Source organism: Sparus aurata, chromosome 20 (assembly GCF_900880675.1).
Source record: "Sparus aurata chromosome 20, fSpaAur1.1, whole genome shotgun sequence".
NCBI classification, from domain to species: domain Eukaryota; kingdom Metazoa; phylum Chordata; class Actinopteri; order Spariformes; family Sparidae; genus Sparus; species Sparus aurata.
Window position 1 is genome coordinate 3,674,971 of NC_044206.1, and position 16,652 is coordinate 3,691,622.

The window sequence follows — 16,652 nt, forward strand, 5'->3', positions numbered from 1 at the left end:
ACTAAAATTATTAACTCAAGTACTGTACTTGGGTGCAGCTCTGAGGTACTTGTACTTCACAGTAAATGTTGTCGGTGATTTTTGAATTTTGTTGTGCTCAGTTTCTGTCTCTGGTTTGTATCTGTTATAGTTGCTGCACTCTGGTCCTGGTTTGCATGAATTGATGGTTTATGGAAAGCCTGTGTGGTCGAGGCTTGGTTATATGCACGATCCTGCGTGCTGTGTGGGAGTGTCCTTACAGAGTTGTTAAGGACACCTGTAAAACCTACACACACAGATCAATACTTGCTGTTCGACTCTTAGAACGACCATGAGCTGGGTGACTGAGGACCTTCATCAACACGTAATATGCATGACACATTAAGAAATGAAATCCCTTCATTCATTTTGTTTTTGACAACAAAAGCAACCTTATTTAAAATACAAAGTAAGGGTGCCGTTTAGCTCAGTTGGTAGAGCAGGCGTCCAATGTGCAGAGGCTTTGTCCTTGCTGCAGCGGACCAAATAAAGCCAAAAGGCCCAAAAAAAATACTTAAGACTTTTCTCTGCTTGTTAAGACACTATTAGATAGAAACAGTCATGTGGACACAACCAGTGTCCTGTCACTTGGCTACAGAACAAATGCTTTAGTCAAGATCCTGGTTCATTCTGATTACTTTCTCTACTAAAAAGTTTAAAAATGTTCGAATGTATGTAACACGTATAGAGTTCAACTCATGCCATACATTATTGTTGTACTGTATTTCTGGAGGGTTTTAACATCTTTGAAAAGGTGAGCTTCAAAACACATCTCCCTTCAGAGAACATGTGCTGCTGAGTTTTCCTTTGCGTACCTGCAAGTATGAGAGACATGCTGATGAGTATTTTACTTCCATGTCCCACTTTAACTTCTAATCTGAGTCCCAGACCAAAGAGATTCCTGTCATGATGAGGACGCTGACAGAAACAAAAGCAAACAGTGCAGAATGCCTCCGTCAGGTTCGAGGATGGAGTGACAGAGTTAAATACATGCTACATCCGTGCAGCCTTTCTGATTGGTCCAGATCCTCCTTTGATTATCGTGGGCTAATCATGTTTAATCCACTTGTCTCATGCTAGCATTAGGTATTGTATGTAGATGAGCGGCAGTGAAGAGGACGGCTATTTGAACTTGGAACGTAAATCTCAGGAGGCATTCTGCCGGGCTCTGGACTGAGCTCTGCAAACAGATGCTCAAATTAGACACAAACTGCACTCATAGAGACTGCACACTCAAAACTGATTATCTGGTTCACTGACTCCTCTGAGAGGCTAATTAGCACTACTGAGCCTACACTGATGTGCTAATACACCAAGAACTACGATAAACACTCAGTTTCCATTCATTTGTGTTGGTATCCAGAAACTGACTTATGTTGGCTGATACAGTATTTCTAATTAAAGACAATAATGTCACAAGATGTGGAGAAAAAAACACAGACAAAGCTGATGCTTCACACCACTTTATTCTGCTACAGTCTCACAGCAAAACAGAAAGAGTTGTTCAATCTGCAGAGTTTCTACTTTCACTAAGAAGTCCAAGAAGAAAAAGAGGAGGTCCTCTGTGTCGTCTAATCTGCTTCAGAAGCCTGACAGAGGACAGGACAGGAGGAAAGGAGAGGAAAGGGAAGGAAAGGAAAGGAAAGGAAAGATGTAATGCACTGCACAGTCAAATGGGTACACCTGCAGCTTCCTTTGTACAAAGCAGTTCATACTGATCGGACCTGCTGATAAAATCAGTCCTGAGTGATCCAATCACATGTGGACAGTCCATCAGATCACAGCTACTTTAACCTGCATCTGAGTGACCACCTGTTATCTAATGTCACTTCCTGCTCTACATGATATAAACTCATCCATCACTGGGACAAACAGACATGTTTTTTTATACAAAGAAAGAAAGAAGTTCATGTAGAACATTTGCTGAATTTCCAAATAATAAAGAATGAGTCAGAGGCAGTGTTTCACAGAGTTTATAAAGTGTCTCCACCTCAACAACTCCCTAAACTGAAACACTTGTTAAGGGAGTCTGGGGACTTTCTCCACGGGGACAAAGAAGCAGCCTATATTGTCACTGTTTAGTGTCTTTGTAAAATGTGACATGTTTAGATCAATAAAATGTCGTCTTCTGTCATAATTGGAGTGTGAATGGTGATATCAGAGTCAACAGTGTGTTCACCTCTGAATATTACCCCGTCCATGATGCAAAGCAGCACAGACATGAATTCAACTTTACTGAAGAGTGACGTAACAAGAAGAGTCACTGTTTACACGAAGAGTGAATAATATAAACCAATATATCCGACGGAACTTAGGACCGAAGTATATAAGAAATCATTGTAATTTGTGTCTACCTGTTGTAATAATAATCTGACCATCTATTAAATTATTTCACTGGTCAAATCTCTGGAAGATTAGCCGACAGCTCAGCCAATAATGATCCAAATAAACCAAACTGATCGATTAATGCAGTGAAAAAAGTGTTACCTTTCCAAACTCTCTGCTCTTGGTTCTTAACTTATTGACTTGGGACTCAGCAATGTCCGCTCGCTCCTGTGCCTCCTCCAACTCATGCTGCACCTTCCTCAGCTTGGCCAGATGAGTACTGGCCTGCTCCTCCTGTGGACAAACACACACAGGATGCTCTAATCAGCATTTATCATCGCTATCAAAAAAGACAGTCATTCCTCTTTGTTTCTCCGGGAGTCGGAACAGATCTCACCGCCTCTTCATTCTGCCGTTTGTAGGCCTTGACTTTGAGCTGCAGCTTGTCCACCAGGTCCTGCAGTCTCAGGACGGTCTTCTTGTCCTCTTCAGTCTGGTACGTGAGCTCCTTCACCCTCCGCTCATATTTACGGATTCCTTTGACAGAATCCGCAGCTCTTTTCTGCTCACTCTCCACTTCACCCTCCAGCTCACGCACCTACAACAGAGAGTCCGAACACATCAAACCCAACAGTTATAACTTAGGTCCTCGCTAATGCTACCTGAATCTCAAATGGCCCAGTGTGATACCCGATTTTCCAGTTTCTGGAGCTGTTTCTTTCCTCCCTTCAAAGCCAGGCTCTCGGCCTCATCCAGGCGGTGCTGCAGGTCCTTCACGGACACCTCCAGGTTCTTCTTCATCCTCTCCAGGTGGCTGCTGGTGTCCTGCTCCTTCTTCAGCTCCTCTGCCATCATGGCCGCCTACATGAACAGTGCTTTAAACTGATTGGTTTGACATATGCTGTTTAATAATTATGGCTGTATCTTTCTGTAAGTGTTAGATATACAGTAATAAGAAGGGAAGCACATGATATCTACATCAGTGATGGCCTTCTTGGCTTTCTCCTCTGCATTTCGAGCCTCTTGGAGGGCATCCTCCACCTCGCCCTGCAGCTGGCTGACGTCTGCATCCAGCTTCCTCTTGGAGTTGAGGAGACTTGTGTTCTGTAGCCAGAAGAAGGTTAGCAAACAGTATATCATCATCCAGCGATGCTCAAACACACCTACATTTTATCTCAGCACCCCTAAGAAAAAAAGAATTATCGTTATTAATCTTTCTATCTCAGCTCCATGTTCTTGACTGCGTTTCGCTTTCATTTACCATCGAGCCAGTTTCTCTCCTCCTCTGTGTCCTGGTTAACATCGAAGGTCTGACTATGTGAAACTAAGTCGAGGATCCTCGAGGAAGCACAGCAGAGGAGAGAAAGGTGAGGTGAGGATAAAATTAATGTAGACAACTTTTAATGTTAAGTCTGATTATTTCTCTCTGTTTATTCTTCTGTTTAAGGTGCAGGATGAATTGGAGGCAGTAAAGACGCTGGCTGTGCTGGAACCTTTTTTCAGGAATGTCAGTTTTCCACAGATTGATATACAGCTAGGTTCAGGTGAGAGCTGATGTTACCTGACCACACCGCCCACAGTGACAGAATATTCAATAAGAATGTCATTTTCTAGCTGCACAGATGCAATGATGGAAGGAGAGAAAAATGGAAGATGAGACAGTGGACGGATAGGGAAGACTGTTTTACTGAAACCCAGTACCATCCTCACTAACACATCTCTCACATCACAGTGCTGACCCTTCAGATTTCAGGGGCCCTTATTGATAGTGTGTAATATTGCGACTCACCTGGGAGTGCAGCAGCCCCACTCTCTCACAGGCATCAGCCAGTTCCAGTTCAGACAGTTTGCGGCTTCTTTCCGACTGTTCCAGAGCGGCCCTCAGCTCCTCCACCTCCGCCTGCATCAGGCAGCTCCTGCGCTCCATCACGGCCACCTGCTCCTTCAGGTCCTCGTGGCTCCGCAGTGCCTCGTCCAGGTGAAGGGTTTGTTCCTGCAGAGGGACAGGAGGGTAAATGTTGTATGATTTATCCAAAAAAGCTAATGCTGAAGCCGAAGCTGCCAATGAAGAATGTTTCACCTTGAGGTGGGCTTGGATGTTCCTCAGCTGCTTCTGGGCTTCAGCTGCCTGCCTGTTGGCATGGCTCAGCTGGATCTCCATCTCGTTGAGGTCGGTCTCCATCTTCTTCCTGATTCTCATGGCATCGTTCTTGCAGCGCGTCTCGGAATCTAAGGCGGACTGCATTGTTTCCACGACGCGCTGATTGTTGCGTTTCATCTGCTCGATCTCCTCGTCCTTCTCAGCCACCCTGCGATCGACCTCTCCTTTGACCTGAGCCAGCTCCAGCTGGACACGTAGGATTTTAGATTCCTCATGTTCCAGAGAAGCCTGGAGTCCAGAGAAAAATTTAATAAGAACACATTGATAAAGAGGAATGAGCCATAATGGTGTAAGTAATGTATTCATTACACCAAGTTACCTCAGCCTCTTCCAAAGCAGTCTGGATCTCTGTCTTCTCTGTCTCACTTTGCTTCTTAGTCTTCTCCAGCTCATGGATGGCTTTACCATTCTCTCCAAGTTGTTCAGTCAAATCAGAGATTTCCTCTAAATGTGTCAAAATGTATTTGAGTTTTTTCAGACAAACGGCAACATAAACTGACATATGAACAAAACATCCTTGGTGTTTATTCAGAACCATCCGATCCAGCGTCAGATGAACTTTCCTGTCTGACAGTGACATACGTACGTTGCAGGTTTTTATTCTCTCGTTTAAGGACCTCGAGGTGCTCCAGAGCTTCCTCATAAGAGTTCTTCATTTTGAAGAGCTCGGTGCTGAGGGAGCGAGACTCCTTCTGTGATCCATCCAGCTCAGACTGACACTCCTCATACTTCTGCTTCCACTCAGACAGAATCTGAGGAAGATGCAAATTGTTGGTTATGGATCTGGATGGATGATTTTATGAGACCACTTTTAACTTTCGCTTTTAGCCTCTCAAATCTCCTGTGACTTTCAAATGTAAAGGCTGTCATTAACAGAATGTGTGTTGAGCCGCTGGCATGTTAGCCCACATAGAATAATAATGTTGCAGATTGTTACTGTTAGTATCTGTGGCCTGCTGTGATTGGTCTAACATAATGAACATACATTACATCTTTGTTACCTTATCAAAGCTCCTCTGCTTTTTATCCAGGCCAGCTGCTTGAGCATTCGCCCTCTCCACGTCGACCATGAGGTCCTCCACCTCTCCCTGCAGCCTCTGCTTCGTCTTCTCCAAAGATGAGCACTTGGCGTTCACAGCCTCAGTGGTCTCCTCAGCATCCTGCAGACGCTGGGCAAGCTTTTTCCTGAGCATAACGGCATGAAGTAGAGCATTCACTGTCAGTTTCTCTGCTATCAATTATCTCATTTCATAATGTCTGTTGTGTGTGTGCATACGACCCTCACTTAGCCTCCTCCAGCTCATCATTGCGCTGAATGGCGTCAGTCTCATATTTGGTTCTCCACTGCGCCACCTCACTGTTGGCCTTGGACAGCGCTCTCTGGAGCTCAGCCTTGGCCTCCTGCTCCTCCTCAAACTGCTCCCTCAGCAGATCACAGTCATGACGTGCAGACTGGAGAGCATGGGCGAGGGCGTTCTTAGCCTGACAGCCAGGGAGGAAGATTTGGATTTTAGCTGATTAAAGTTTTATGTCATCAAAGCAGATTTTCCCCTCAAGGTTCAAATAATCCTGTCATCACGAGTTTTCCCCTGCTTCATCTTAAAGCACCAGTTCACACAAAATCGTAAATCCAGTCATGATCTCCTCCCCAGCGTCTGTAAAGTCAGGCGTCGTAGTCCACAAAACATTTTTGGAGCTTCACAGCAAAACAGAGTTCCAGCGTTCTGCTAAACAACCGAAGTAGCTGGAGATTTAAAAACAACCAAAAAAACATCAAGTGGCTCAATACAGCTTGTCTGCTGTAATCCAGGACTCTGGAGCCCTGAGATCCAACATATATCTGAAAAGACGTTATTTACACCTTTATAACTGTAGCTGCAGAGCTGATGTGAAGCTCCAGAAATGTTTTGTGGACTACGAAACCTCACCTGACCTTCACCAGCATGGGGGGAGGAGATGATGACTGGATTTACAATTTTGGGTGAAGTGTTCCTTTCAGCTAAGCTAACTGCCTGCTGGCTCTAACTTCTTATCTAGCGTAGATGTAGTAGTGGTATTAATCGTTTCATGTATCTCTGTTAAATGTACTTGGTAGCACCAGTGGATGGATCACTGGCTAAGTAGTGTGAAACCAAGGAAGGAAAGTGCAGCTGAGGCATAACAACTGAGTTTGGTTAATGTGTTAGCCTGGCTGAGCTTAGGAGTTCAAAATGTCCTCGCTGCATAGAGAAAGCTAGTTATCAGTTATCCTCCTGATGTTCAAACATTATTGATCTGACAGTCATTGCTTGGTTGCACAGTGCAGTAATGCAGCAAACCTTTGTTTCCTCTTCAACCTGCCTCTTCAGCTCCTCAGTTTGCTGAGTGAAGGCCATCTTAGCCCTCAGCATCTGAGAGAGCATCGCTTCTTTCTCCTCGAGAAGACGAGAAAGCTCGCCTGTTGGAGAGTTTTCAGAACACGGCGTAAGAGAAAAGTGCTTGACCTTAGGAGTCTCTCCAACGAGATTTAACTCCGCTGTTTACCGTTTTCATTCTGAAGTTTTGCCCTCTGAGCATTAATCTCAGCGATCAGGCGAGTGTTCTCATCGTGTTTTGTCTTGTAGTCTCCCAGCTGGTCATCCAGAGAGTGACACATCTTCTCATAATTGATCTGTAATATTTATTTTTAAAAAGATAACAAAAACTGTTATATTCACTTGAATACATACTGAATACAGTGCACAGTCTATACTGGCCTGCTCACCTTTGACTTGACCGTGACCTCTATGTTGCTCGACAGGTCATCGATCTCCATCTTGTACTCACTCTTCTCCTTCTCCAGCTTCTGTTTGACCCGCTGAAGGTTGTCGATCTGCTCTCCCAGCTCAGCCACACTGTCAGCGTGTTTCTTTCTTAAAGCGGCAGCGGTGGCCTCATGGTGGAGCGTCGACTCTTCAAGGTCTCGTCTCAGTTTCTGAAACTCCACCTCTCGCTTCTTGTTCATCTCTGCCTGAGCAGCAGTGGCTCCCCCGGCCTCCTCCAGCCTCTCGCTGATCTCCTCCAGCTCCCTGGAGAGATCGGACCTCTGCTTTTCCACCTTCGCCCTGGCGACACGCTCCACCTCAATCTCCTCTTCCAGCTCCTCAATGCGAGCCTGGGTAAGGAGCATCAAGAAACAACCATCATTCATTGGATTGCAGCACTTTTTCAGTCCAACCTTTTCAGTCTCTAAAGTACCTGAAGCTCCTTGATCCTCTTCTGAGACTGTGCCGCCACACTCTGCTCATCCTCGATCTTGCATACAAGCTGGCTGAATTCAAAGTCTTTCCTGTTTGCAAAACCACACCATGTGGTTAATGAATATGTGCAGCAACGTACCAGTCACTATGCTTAGACACTGCTGCACCAATACATACTTTTTAAGGCGCTCTTCCAGTTGTTGTTTGTCATTTTCCAAATCCATTATGGATTCTTGACTCAGTTTCAGATCTCCTTCGAGCTTTCTTTTGGCTCTCTCGACATCCATCCGCACCTTTTTTTCTTGTTCCAGAGAGCCCTCAAGCTGACACAATCAGATCTCACATTTATTGATTTGGTTTGGCCACCCACGTGGCATCATAAGCTTTAAATACAGCACTGACATATCATCACTTTGTACGGCTCATATGGTAAAACGGAGCACATACGTCCAACAATTATTTTCATTTTAGCTTTTTTTTTGTCTCATTAATTTCTAAATTGGACATCTGGCTCTTAAGTTGCTTGATGCTCCACCGTGTTCACCAGCTAGTTGCTAACGCTCTCTGTGAGCTAGTCTGGAAACCAACGATGATGAGAGCAGGGAGAGTGAATCAGAACAGTCAGAACCAAAACAATAACCTTAGAAGAGGCTGAAAATAATTCTCTGGGTTCACATAATTACACAGACAGTTCATCCATTCAACTGATCATTCCACCTACATTACCAACAATGCAACTTGACCACCAACAGTTCTGTCAGAGATGCCGGTGTGTTAAACTGATAGCCTTAAACAGAGATTATAAGTTTTGGCTTCTTTCTAAGGCAGGCCTAACACTAAAGGAGTTTCGGGCCGCTCCAACAATCAGTGGACAAATCTGATCATTTGAGGGATGTACAGATCCAATCGGTAACCTATCGAACTGCTAGAAGACTCAAGGGGCTGCCCCGAGGGTTGCCAGGTCGAGCAATGGTAAACATTCTAGCCCTTGATGCACCATTATTGCACGATGCACCATTATTTCCAAATCTTGTGGTGTGTGCATGGTTGAGATTAGACAAGAACGCCAGCGAGTTGTTGAAATTCTGATGTGAACACCCACATATTTTTTCATTTTCAAACTCTGGTGACACAAAAGGCTTTACATCTACTTTTCTTTACACATGCAGTAGTACTCCCCAACACCGTAAACACACTTTAATGAGTACAACTGGTGGAGTTATAATATAAATATGTAAAAACATTGATCAAAGCTTTACATACTGTAGCTTCCAAAAGGTAGAGGCCATAAGCTTACATCATCTACTTGTTGCTCCAGCTTAATCTTGGCTTTGGTCAAAGAGCTGACTTTGTCTTCCTCAGCCTGCAGATCCTCCAGTGTCTGCTGGTGGGCCTCCTGCAGGGCCAGCCTCTCCTTGGATAACTTGGCGATGGTGTCATCCAGAGAGGACATCTCCTCGGTCAGATTCTTCACCTGAATGTGAGGCAAAAAGTACTCTGTTAGTCAGTGTTTACATATGTGGGCTTGGTGTTCAGGTCAGCAGATGCACACCTTGTTTTCAGTGGCATGTTTTTCCTTCTCCACTTTGGCCAAGGTGAGCTCCAAGTCATCGATGTCTTTCTTCAGCTCGGAGCACTCGTCCTCCAGCTTCCTCTTCTTGGCAGTTAGCTCAGCGTTCACCTCCTCCTCATCCTCCAGTCTCTCGCTCAGTTCTTTGGTTTTGGCCTCCAGTGAAATCTTGTTCTTGATAAGCCCCTCACATCGTTCCTCTGCGTCTGCCAGACTCTCACTTTCCTGTTGAAGAGAAAAAAAAGCACAGTTTGCATTTAACCCCAACCAAGTCCCTCCCCATTCCATCCAAAACACACAGCATATTCATGAAGACCAGAAGTCAACATAAAATCAAGTAGTAAGCATGTGACATGTGACTTACATTAACAGCAGTATCTTTGCAACATGCATGCTCTCTCTACTTACAGACTGAATCTGCAGACACAAGTCATTCTTCTCCTGAAGCAATGAAACCATTTTAGCTTCCAGCTCCTTCCTCTTGGTCTCAGCTTTGGCTAAATCCTCCTTACACTTGGCGAAGTCCACTTTCATGATGGCCATCTCCTTCTCGGTCTCAGCGCTCCTCAACAGTGGCTTGATCTTAAAGTAGAGCTTCATCCATGGCCAGTGTTTCACATTCATGAAGGAGCGGATGTTGTATTGGACGATGTAAATGGACTCTCTGGAAAGTGTAGGAGTTTGTTTTTTAGTTTCAAAGCAACAAGTACATCCGTACAGATCTACAGTGTTTTTGTACATGTGACAAGTGATCAGTGATTTTAATCTACCATACTTGTGATTACCTCCTCTCCATCATTTTCTGATACTCCCTCCTTCTCAGGAAGCCACGACACAAGGCCTGAGTGATGGTGATGAGAGATGCCAGTTTTTCATCCCTCATCTCTTCTAGTAGACCCAAGAGTCCAGCTTTGAAGAACACCTTCAGGAAACAGAATTTGGTTATAACTTGAGACACTCGCCAATACTACACCAAATTACCGAAAAGGGAAAGTTCACCGCAAAATCAAAAATACATCTTTCTCCTCTTACGTGTGGTGCTTTTATCCATCAAGGCTGTTTGTGTGTGTTCTGCTGAGGTTCTGCCGGCCTTCTCTCCAGCATAAAGTGACTATAGAGCACTCAGCTTGTGATTCTCAAAGAAAAAATACTTTTGAAAAGTTTGACAGCAGTGTCTCTTTTCAGAAATCCTGACCTGCTTACGTAGCTTCTCACTTTAAACTATGTTTCTTTGTATCACCGGTCAGGAGGAGGCGTGCATCTACTCATGGACAAGAGGCTAGCTGACTGAAACAACATGAAACATGAAAACTCTTGTCCATCAGAATCAGAATTTCCTTTATTTGTCCCGCAAACGAGGACATTTCCTCCTCACAGCAGCCAAAGGACAGTAACATTGTAATAAACATTAATAATAGTACAAAAAATAAACAATAAAATAAAAAAGTAAGACATAGAAATAGAGACACTGCTGTTAAATTTTTCAAATGTGGTTTTCGTTGGCTCTTTAAGCCTAGCTAGAGAATAAAAAACACTGTACAGGGAAGAGGAAAAATACATGTTTTTGACTTTGGGTATAACTGTCCCTTCAACATATGGACATGAGTCTCAAACACGTTTTAGTGGTTTGTTTGATATGTTGTTTGCAAGAGTGTTAATATCTGCCTCGAATGGCTAAACTCCTGTCAGTGGGCACACAGGCCCCTTACACTCTCCGAGACCTGCTGTCATTTGAATCATACAAATGTGAATAAGCGTCCACACGTGACAGAGGCTCTCATGGCGTCGCCTCACTTTGCCTCATCCACATACTTAGCAGAACCGTTGGATGCAGCAGCAGCACTACAGTCCAAACACACTGAGGCCTGTTGTATCACTCAGAATCATTTACCTTGGTGTGCCCAAACTTATACTGTGTGTGATCCACATCGATAGACCCCAAGAGCTTCTCAGCAGCTTTCTTGTTGTCAATGAACTGTCCTTCAGGTATTACACTCGCATTCAGTACTTTGTACCTGTAAGACAAACCCCTGTTAGAGAAGGGGTTTTTGTTTTCTGACCAAACAACCTGACCTCTGCTTCTCACCTTTGCTTGAAATCCCCATACAGGATCCTACTGGGGAAGCCCTTCCTACAGATCCTGATTCCTTCCAGCACACCGTTACATCGCAGCTGATGGATGACCAGGTGGTGCTCCATAATGCCTAAAGGTCAGCCAGAGCCACATCAGAATCACACTGCCTGAGACATGATTTAAATAGTCTGATTAAGAGTGTTTATTAATCTGACACTTACCCGGAGTTTTAGTCTCATTTGGAATTAAACACCGAACAAAATGAGGATGGGTGCTCTTGAGGTTTGTCATCAGCTTTCCCAGATTCTCCTGTTAGAGATTATCAGTCACTACACTGTCCCACAAAAGCTGAGCGATTGTTTCCTTACTTAATTATGTGTAGTTACTTATGGGAATCCAATATCATTTAGTTACCCGGAAGAGGGCTGACACAGTCTGGAAGGACGAGCCCTTCTTCTTTGTCGTTTTCTTAGAAGTACCGGCTCCACCAGTAGCATCTAGAAGAAGACATTTCTTTATCTGCAGTATACGGACAGACCTTAAGGTCAAACAGTTCCAGGGAACACATTCTCAGATTCTTACCATCGGCTGTGGAATAGTTAGAATATAGGAAAGCCAGTAGTTTGAGGCTAGCTTTCTGGTAGAGCTGGACTACAGTATCATTCAGCGGGTCCTTGTTCTTGTCCAGCCAGCCTGTGATGCTGTAGTCCACAGTGCCAGCATAATGCACCAGGGAGAAGTGAGCCTCAGCCTTGCCTTTGACAGGCTTGGGCTTCTGGAAGTTGCCGGATTTTCCCAGATGTTGGTCATACAGCTTGTTTTTGAAGGTGGTGTCGGAGGCTTTGGGAAACATACACTCCTCCTCGAGGATGGAAAAGATGCCCATTGGCTGTTGAGGACGGAACAACTCTGTTATAAGATATAAAGTCATTCTGCAGAGGCATGTATTTCTGTGACATTTTACAACATCATATCCATTTAAGCAACCTTTTCAATGAGCTCTATACAGGCAGCCAGGTCCATCCCAAAGTCAATGAACTCCCACTCGATGCCTTCCTTCTTATACTCCTCTTGCTCCAGCACAAACATGTGGTGGTTGAAAAACTGTTGCAGTTTCTCATTGGTGAAATTGATGCACAGCTGCTCCAGGCTGTTGTACTGCAAAACAAAACTTTTAGAGTAGGACGACTTCATATGTGAGAAATTCCAGAAATTCTTTGGTTAATGGCAACTCACATCAAAGATTTCAAACCCAGCAATGTCCAGGACCCCGATGAAGAACTGCCTGGGCTGCTTGGTGTCCAGCATCTGGTTGATGCGGAGGACCATCCACATAAACATCTTCTCATAGACTGATTTGGCCAGAGCACCAATAGAGTTGTAGACCTGCACAATAACATTGAGTTCACAGTAAGGTTCTGCTGCTCACTGCTGCTCTGCCACCCTGCCTGTCTGCTCAACCTAACAAGCTCAGAGACACTGCAGTAGCGGCGAAGAGCGGCTCCTGAACCCCGAGCCCAGAGAGGAGCAGCAGAAGACTGGGAGAAGGGTCTCGGAGATTGGTATGTGTACCTGCAAAGCTACAGCTCATAAACTGCCGTAAACGGAGTAGTTTATGAGCGAGACGTACTGTGTGAGTCATTAAAGCCATACTAAACAACTTCCGGGTCAAAAATATATCAAAAAATATTTTAATGGAACTGTGGACGTGGTACTTCGACTTAAATGGTTCAAAATGGATTCCATGCATTAAAGGGAAACATTTTCCATGATCCATGTTGTGCGTCTTTACTCTGTTTGCTGTGTGTGGTGCCTGGCAGGGAGTGTAAAGTAGGTGTGTACATTTAAAATGTAAAAAAATATCGGTTGGCACAGCTTTGAGGTTGTTTTGGACATGTGTTTTCTCTCAGCTCCATAGTATCAGCTACGGTCCGTCTAAGATAAGCTTATTTTGGTGAACATTATAAGGAGTAATATGCTCTTATAAGTGGCAATATCAAATTCACAGTACCTGCTGAACAGTCTGCCCTTTGGTCACATACTCGTTGCCAACCTTCACTCTGGGGTAACACAGAGCTTTCAGCAGGTCAGCAGAGTTCAGGCCCATCAGGTACGCTGCTTTGTCAGCCACTGGTCAGAGAAAAAGATCAAGTCAGAGAACTATGAAGAAAAGTGTGACAGGAGAGAAGATAAGTTAAGAAGATAAGAAGAATCCATATATGATAAAAACTATAATCCCGAGAAGAAACAAGGGATTATTCAAAGATGAAAGTAAATCCAGCTCACCCTCTGTCCCGTCCGGCTCTGCTTGCTCCTCTCTCTGCCTTTGCTTGAACTTCATATTCCCATAATGCATCACAGCACCTGTTAGCTTGTAGATGCCAATCCTCTCCTCTCCGGTGAAGCCCAGGATGTCAATAGCACTCTGAAAGTACATCACCAGCAGGCTGATGTAAGGACCAGTGAATTATAACAGTGAAGGAAAAGCAAAGGTTGTGACTCACATCCGTGGCCATCAGCTCCTCGCTGTCATCAATACTGGCCACGCAGATCTCCCCTTGGCTCACAAATGGGAAGTCGTAGGGGTTGGTGGTGATGAGGAGAGTCTCTGCATGGAAAAGTAATGAGCCAGTCACATCCAAGCCTTGTAATTCACACACTTCACTTCGAACATACAATGACAACACATGTACATACAGTTGCACTGTTACAGCGATCTCTCTTGTGTTACCTATGAGCTCGGGCTTCTTGTTGGACATGATCTGGTAGAAAATATGGTAACTCCTCTCCGCAGCCAGCTGAAACGTTACTCTGGATTTTTCCAGCAAGTCTGTGAAGTAAAACTGGATGAGCCTTGAACGAAACATTGCATGTGTCTATTGTGTTGTGAACTCACAAGTTTCAATGTCAGCAGAGGACAGTTTCCCTGTGGTGCCAAAGTGGATTCTTATGAATTTGCCCTGAAAAACAAAACAATACTTATAAAAGGAAAGAGGCTGGTCAATAAACTATTGGCACCAGCAGAATCTCTATCTTTCAACTCACAAAACGGGAGGAGTTATCGTTCCTGACAGTTTTGGCGTTCCCAAAGGCCTCCAGCAGTGGGTTAGCAGAGATGATCTGGTCCTCCAGATTCCCCTGCAGAAACCACGCAGACGAGACATGATTTGGTTACAGGTATATGCATTGAAACATTATAAGTCGACTACTTGTAGCACACTTGAAAAAGCATCAATTCTTTCTAATATTACATGTAATTTTCCAGAGGCAGCGGCATCTTTCTTCCTGTCCCCAGTCCCTGCGATTGTCGCAAAGTACTGGATGACTCGTTTGGTGTTGACAGTCTTTCCCGCGCCGGATTCTCCACTGCAGAGCAAGACACGCCAGAAATGTTTTATTTCCCCTTATGACAAAAAAGTATCACAGACAGGCTGAAGCATTTGCATCGACGTGCAGCTTACGTGATGAGGATGGACTGGTTTTCTCTATCTACAACAGATAACACCACAGCCATGTCATAATGCCATCCTGCCTTGCATCAGAACTTTATATATAAGTGAATGTAACAACAGTTTGAGTTCACCGGTGAGCATGAACTGATAGGCGTTGTCAGAGATGGAGAAGATGTGAGGTGGAGCCTCCTGGCGCTTTTTGCCCCTGTAGGCCACCACGACCTCTTGGTTGTACACTGGGAGCCACTTGTAAGGGTTCACTGTGACACAGAAGAGCCCAGAGTAGGTCTGAAAAGTGTAAAAAAAAAAAAAAAAAACAACACCATCTGTTAGAGGAAGCATTTATTTGGTGATTTGATATATTTACCAACATTTCTTTTCAGAAATTAATACTAATAATCACACATTGTGTTGGATGTTTAAGTAGAAGTTCCCCTTAACTGTATAGATCACAACTACATTAACATAAAATGTTTATGTAATTCTGTTTTAATTTAATTTAATTGTTGTAAATTATTGTCTGTGTATTTATTTATTATTTTGCATGTACATAAAATACTTAAAGACAATGCTTTAGGCATAATTATTTGCGCTGGTTTTTATCAAGGCATCGACATCTTTTGAAATGCACATCATAAAGTGCACATCTACTGGGATGTACAGCACTTTCAAAAAGTGAATTTCCTCTTTTGGCAATGAACTGCGCTGAGAACTGCTTTATGCATCATGGGGACTTTCTTTTTACATGGAGCTATTGGGTAACAGTCTGACATTATCTGGTTGAAGACCATTTCTTAAAATCTCTCTACCGTTGTCAGGGCAACTTACTGCAGCTCTAATGCTGGTCTGCATGGTGTCTGTTGAGCAACAGCTCCTCTGGCATTGTGTGAGAATGACCATCATCAACTACAGTAAAAGTTGCACTACTCACATAGATCATCCACGCTGCGTAACGCTCTTTGAGGTTATACAGCACAGCGGCCTCGTTGAGGTGGGTCATCATGGCCATGTCCTCGATCTTGTCGAACTTGGGCGGGTTCATGGGGAAGATTTCATCATCCCTCACTGTAACAACCTGTGAGGAGAGATGAGCCCTTCATCAGCAGAACGATATGGAGAGTATATGGATGATTAGCCTCGTCCACAGCGAAACACACCTGTCCTGCGTTAGTTTTAACGGTGGCTTTGCCGCCATCTTTGCTCTGCAGAGTGCCTTTGACAAACAGCTCCTTTGGATCCACCACAAACACTGCAGTTTTTGCATCAAAGGGACGATTTTGGGTTTCGATTCTCTCTCTCTCAGGTCTCCTCAGGTACGGGGCAGCCTCCCCAAACACAGCCATCTCAGCATCCGAACTCATCTCTGCAACACAGCCCAGAGGGGACTGAAAGATCCAGGGTTAGGGTTAGGGATACTAGAATAATCATTATCATTCATCATAATCAATACCAACTCTTACCTCTGTGGGCTGTAGAAAGTATGTTTATGTATCCTCCACCTGAATCACAAACAAGATGAAATCCTGCCAGTAAAGTCAGTATCTATCTCACCCACACAACAATGACACAGAAGCACGCCCTCACCAGCAGCAGTCCCAGCTGAAAAATGTGCCCAGCTTTGACCCTTACTGCTTTTATAAGGTCCCTCTCGGTGCCTTAGGAGACACAACAAACACCTATATTTAGGTCAAAGCCTCAAATGAATGTGGGTGGAGAGAAGTGATTAGCTTGGCATGCCATATCATGGAGATGTCACTGAGCTTTTGTTATAAATCCATGGCAGAGAGCAACTGCAGCTCAAGAAAAGAATGACTGCCAAAGGACGGTGACCTCT

At 44.2% G+C, this 16,652-nt stretch overlaps 1 protein-coding gene across 1 annotated transcript; it reads right to left on the minus strand.

Moving 5' to 3' along the window:
- Nucleotides 1–1,465: 1,465 nt before the first annotated feature.
- LOC115570868 (myosin heavy chain, fast skeletal muscle-like) lies at nt 1,466–16,382 on the minus strand. Its single transcript, XM_030399641.1, has 39 exons — nt 16,279–16,382; nt 15,976–16,203; nt 15,750–15,893; nt 14,950–15,106; nt 14,828–14,855; nt 14,618–14,732; nt 14,412–14,504; nt 14,263–14,326; nt 14,098–14,196; nt 13,871–13,974; nt 13,653–13,791; nt 13,378–13,496; nt 12,603–12,752; nt 12,354–12,524; nt 11,949–12,255; nt 11,781–11,863; nt 11,588–11,675; nt 11,379–11,496; nt 11,184–11,307; nt 10,078–10,214; nt 9,701–9,956; nt 9,275–9,517; nt 9,020–9,196; nt 7,900–8,045; nt 7,721–7,811; nt 7,248–7,637; nt 7,028–7,154; nt 6,823–6,941; nt 5,790–5,986; nt 5,506–5,689; nt 5,091–5,256; nt 4,824–4,948; nt 4,424–4,732; nt 4,133–4,336; nt 3,322–3,447; nt 3,034–3,204; nt 2,741–2,941; nt 2,506–2,637; nt 1,466–1,607 (listed from the first exon to the last, which is right to left on the minus strand). The coding sequence occupies exons 2-39, from the start codon at nt 16,177–16,179 to the stop codon at nt 1,590–1,592; spliced, it is 5,826 nt and encodes a 1,941-aa protein (XP_030255501.1). The 5' UTR covers nt 16,180–16,203; nt 16,279–16,382; the 3' UTR covers nt 1,466–1,589.
- Between the last annotated feature and the right edge of the window lie 270 nt (nt 16,383–16,652).

Excerpts from the sequence above, each read along its gene's own strand:
- LOC115570868 (XM_030399641.1), bottom strand. The coding sequence starts at position 16,179 with ATGAGTTCGGATGCTGAGATGGCTGTGTTTGGGGAGGCTGCCCCGTAC. Across the intron at positions 7,638-7,720 it reads AGAGGATCAAGGAGCTTCAG|GCTCGCATTGAGGAGCTGGA; the intron begins GTACTTTAGAGA and ends CTCCTTACCCAG. Across the intron at positions 2,638-2,740 it reads AACGGCAGAATGAAGAGGCG|GAGGAGCAGGCCAGTACTCA; the intron begins GTGAGATCTGTT and ends GTTTGTCCACAG.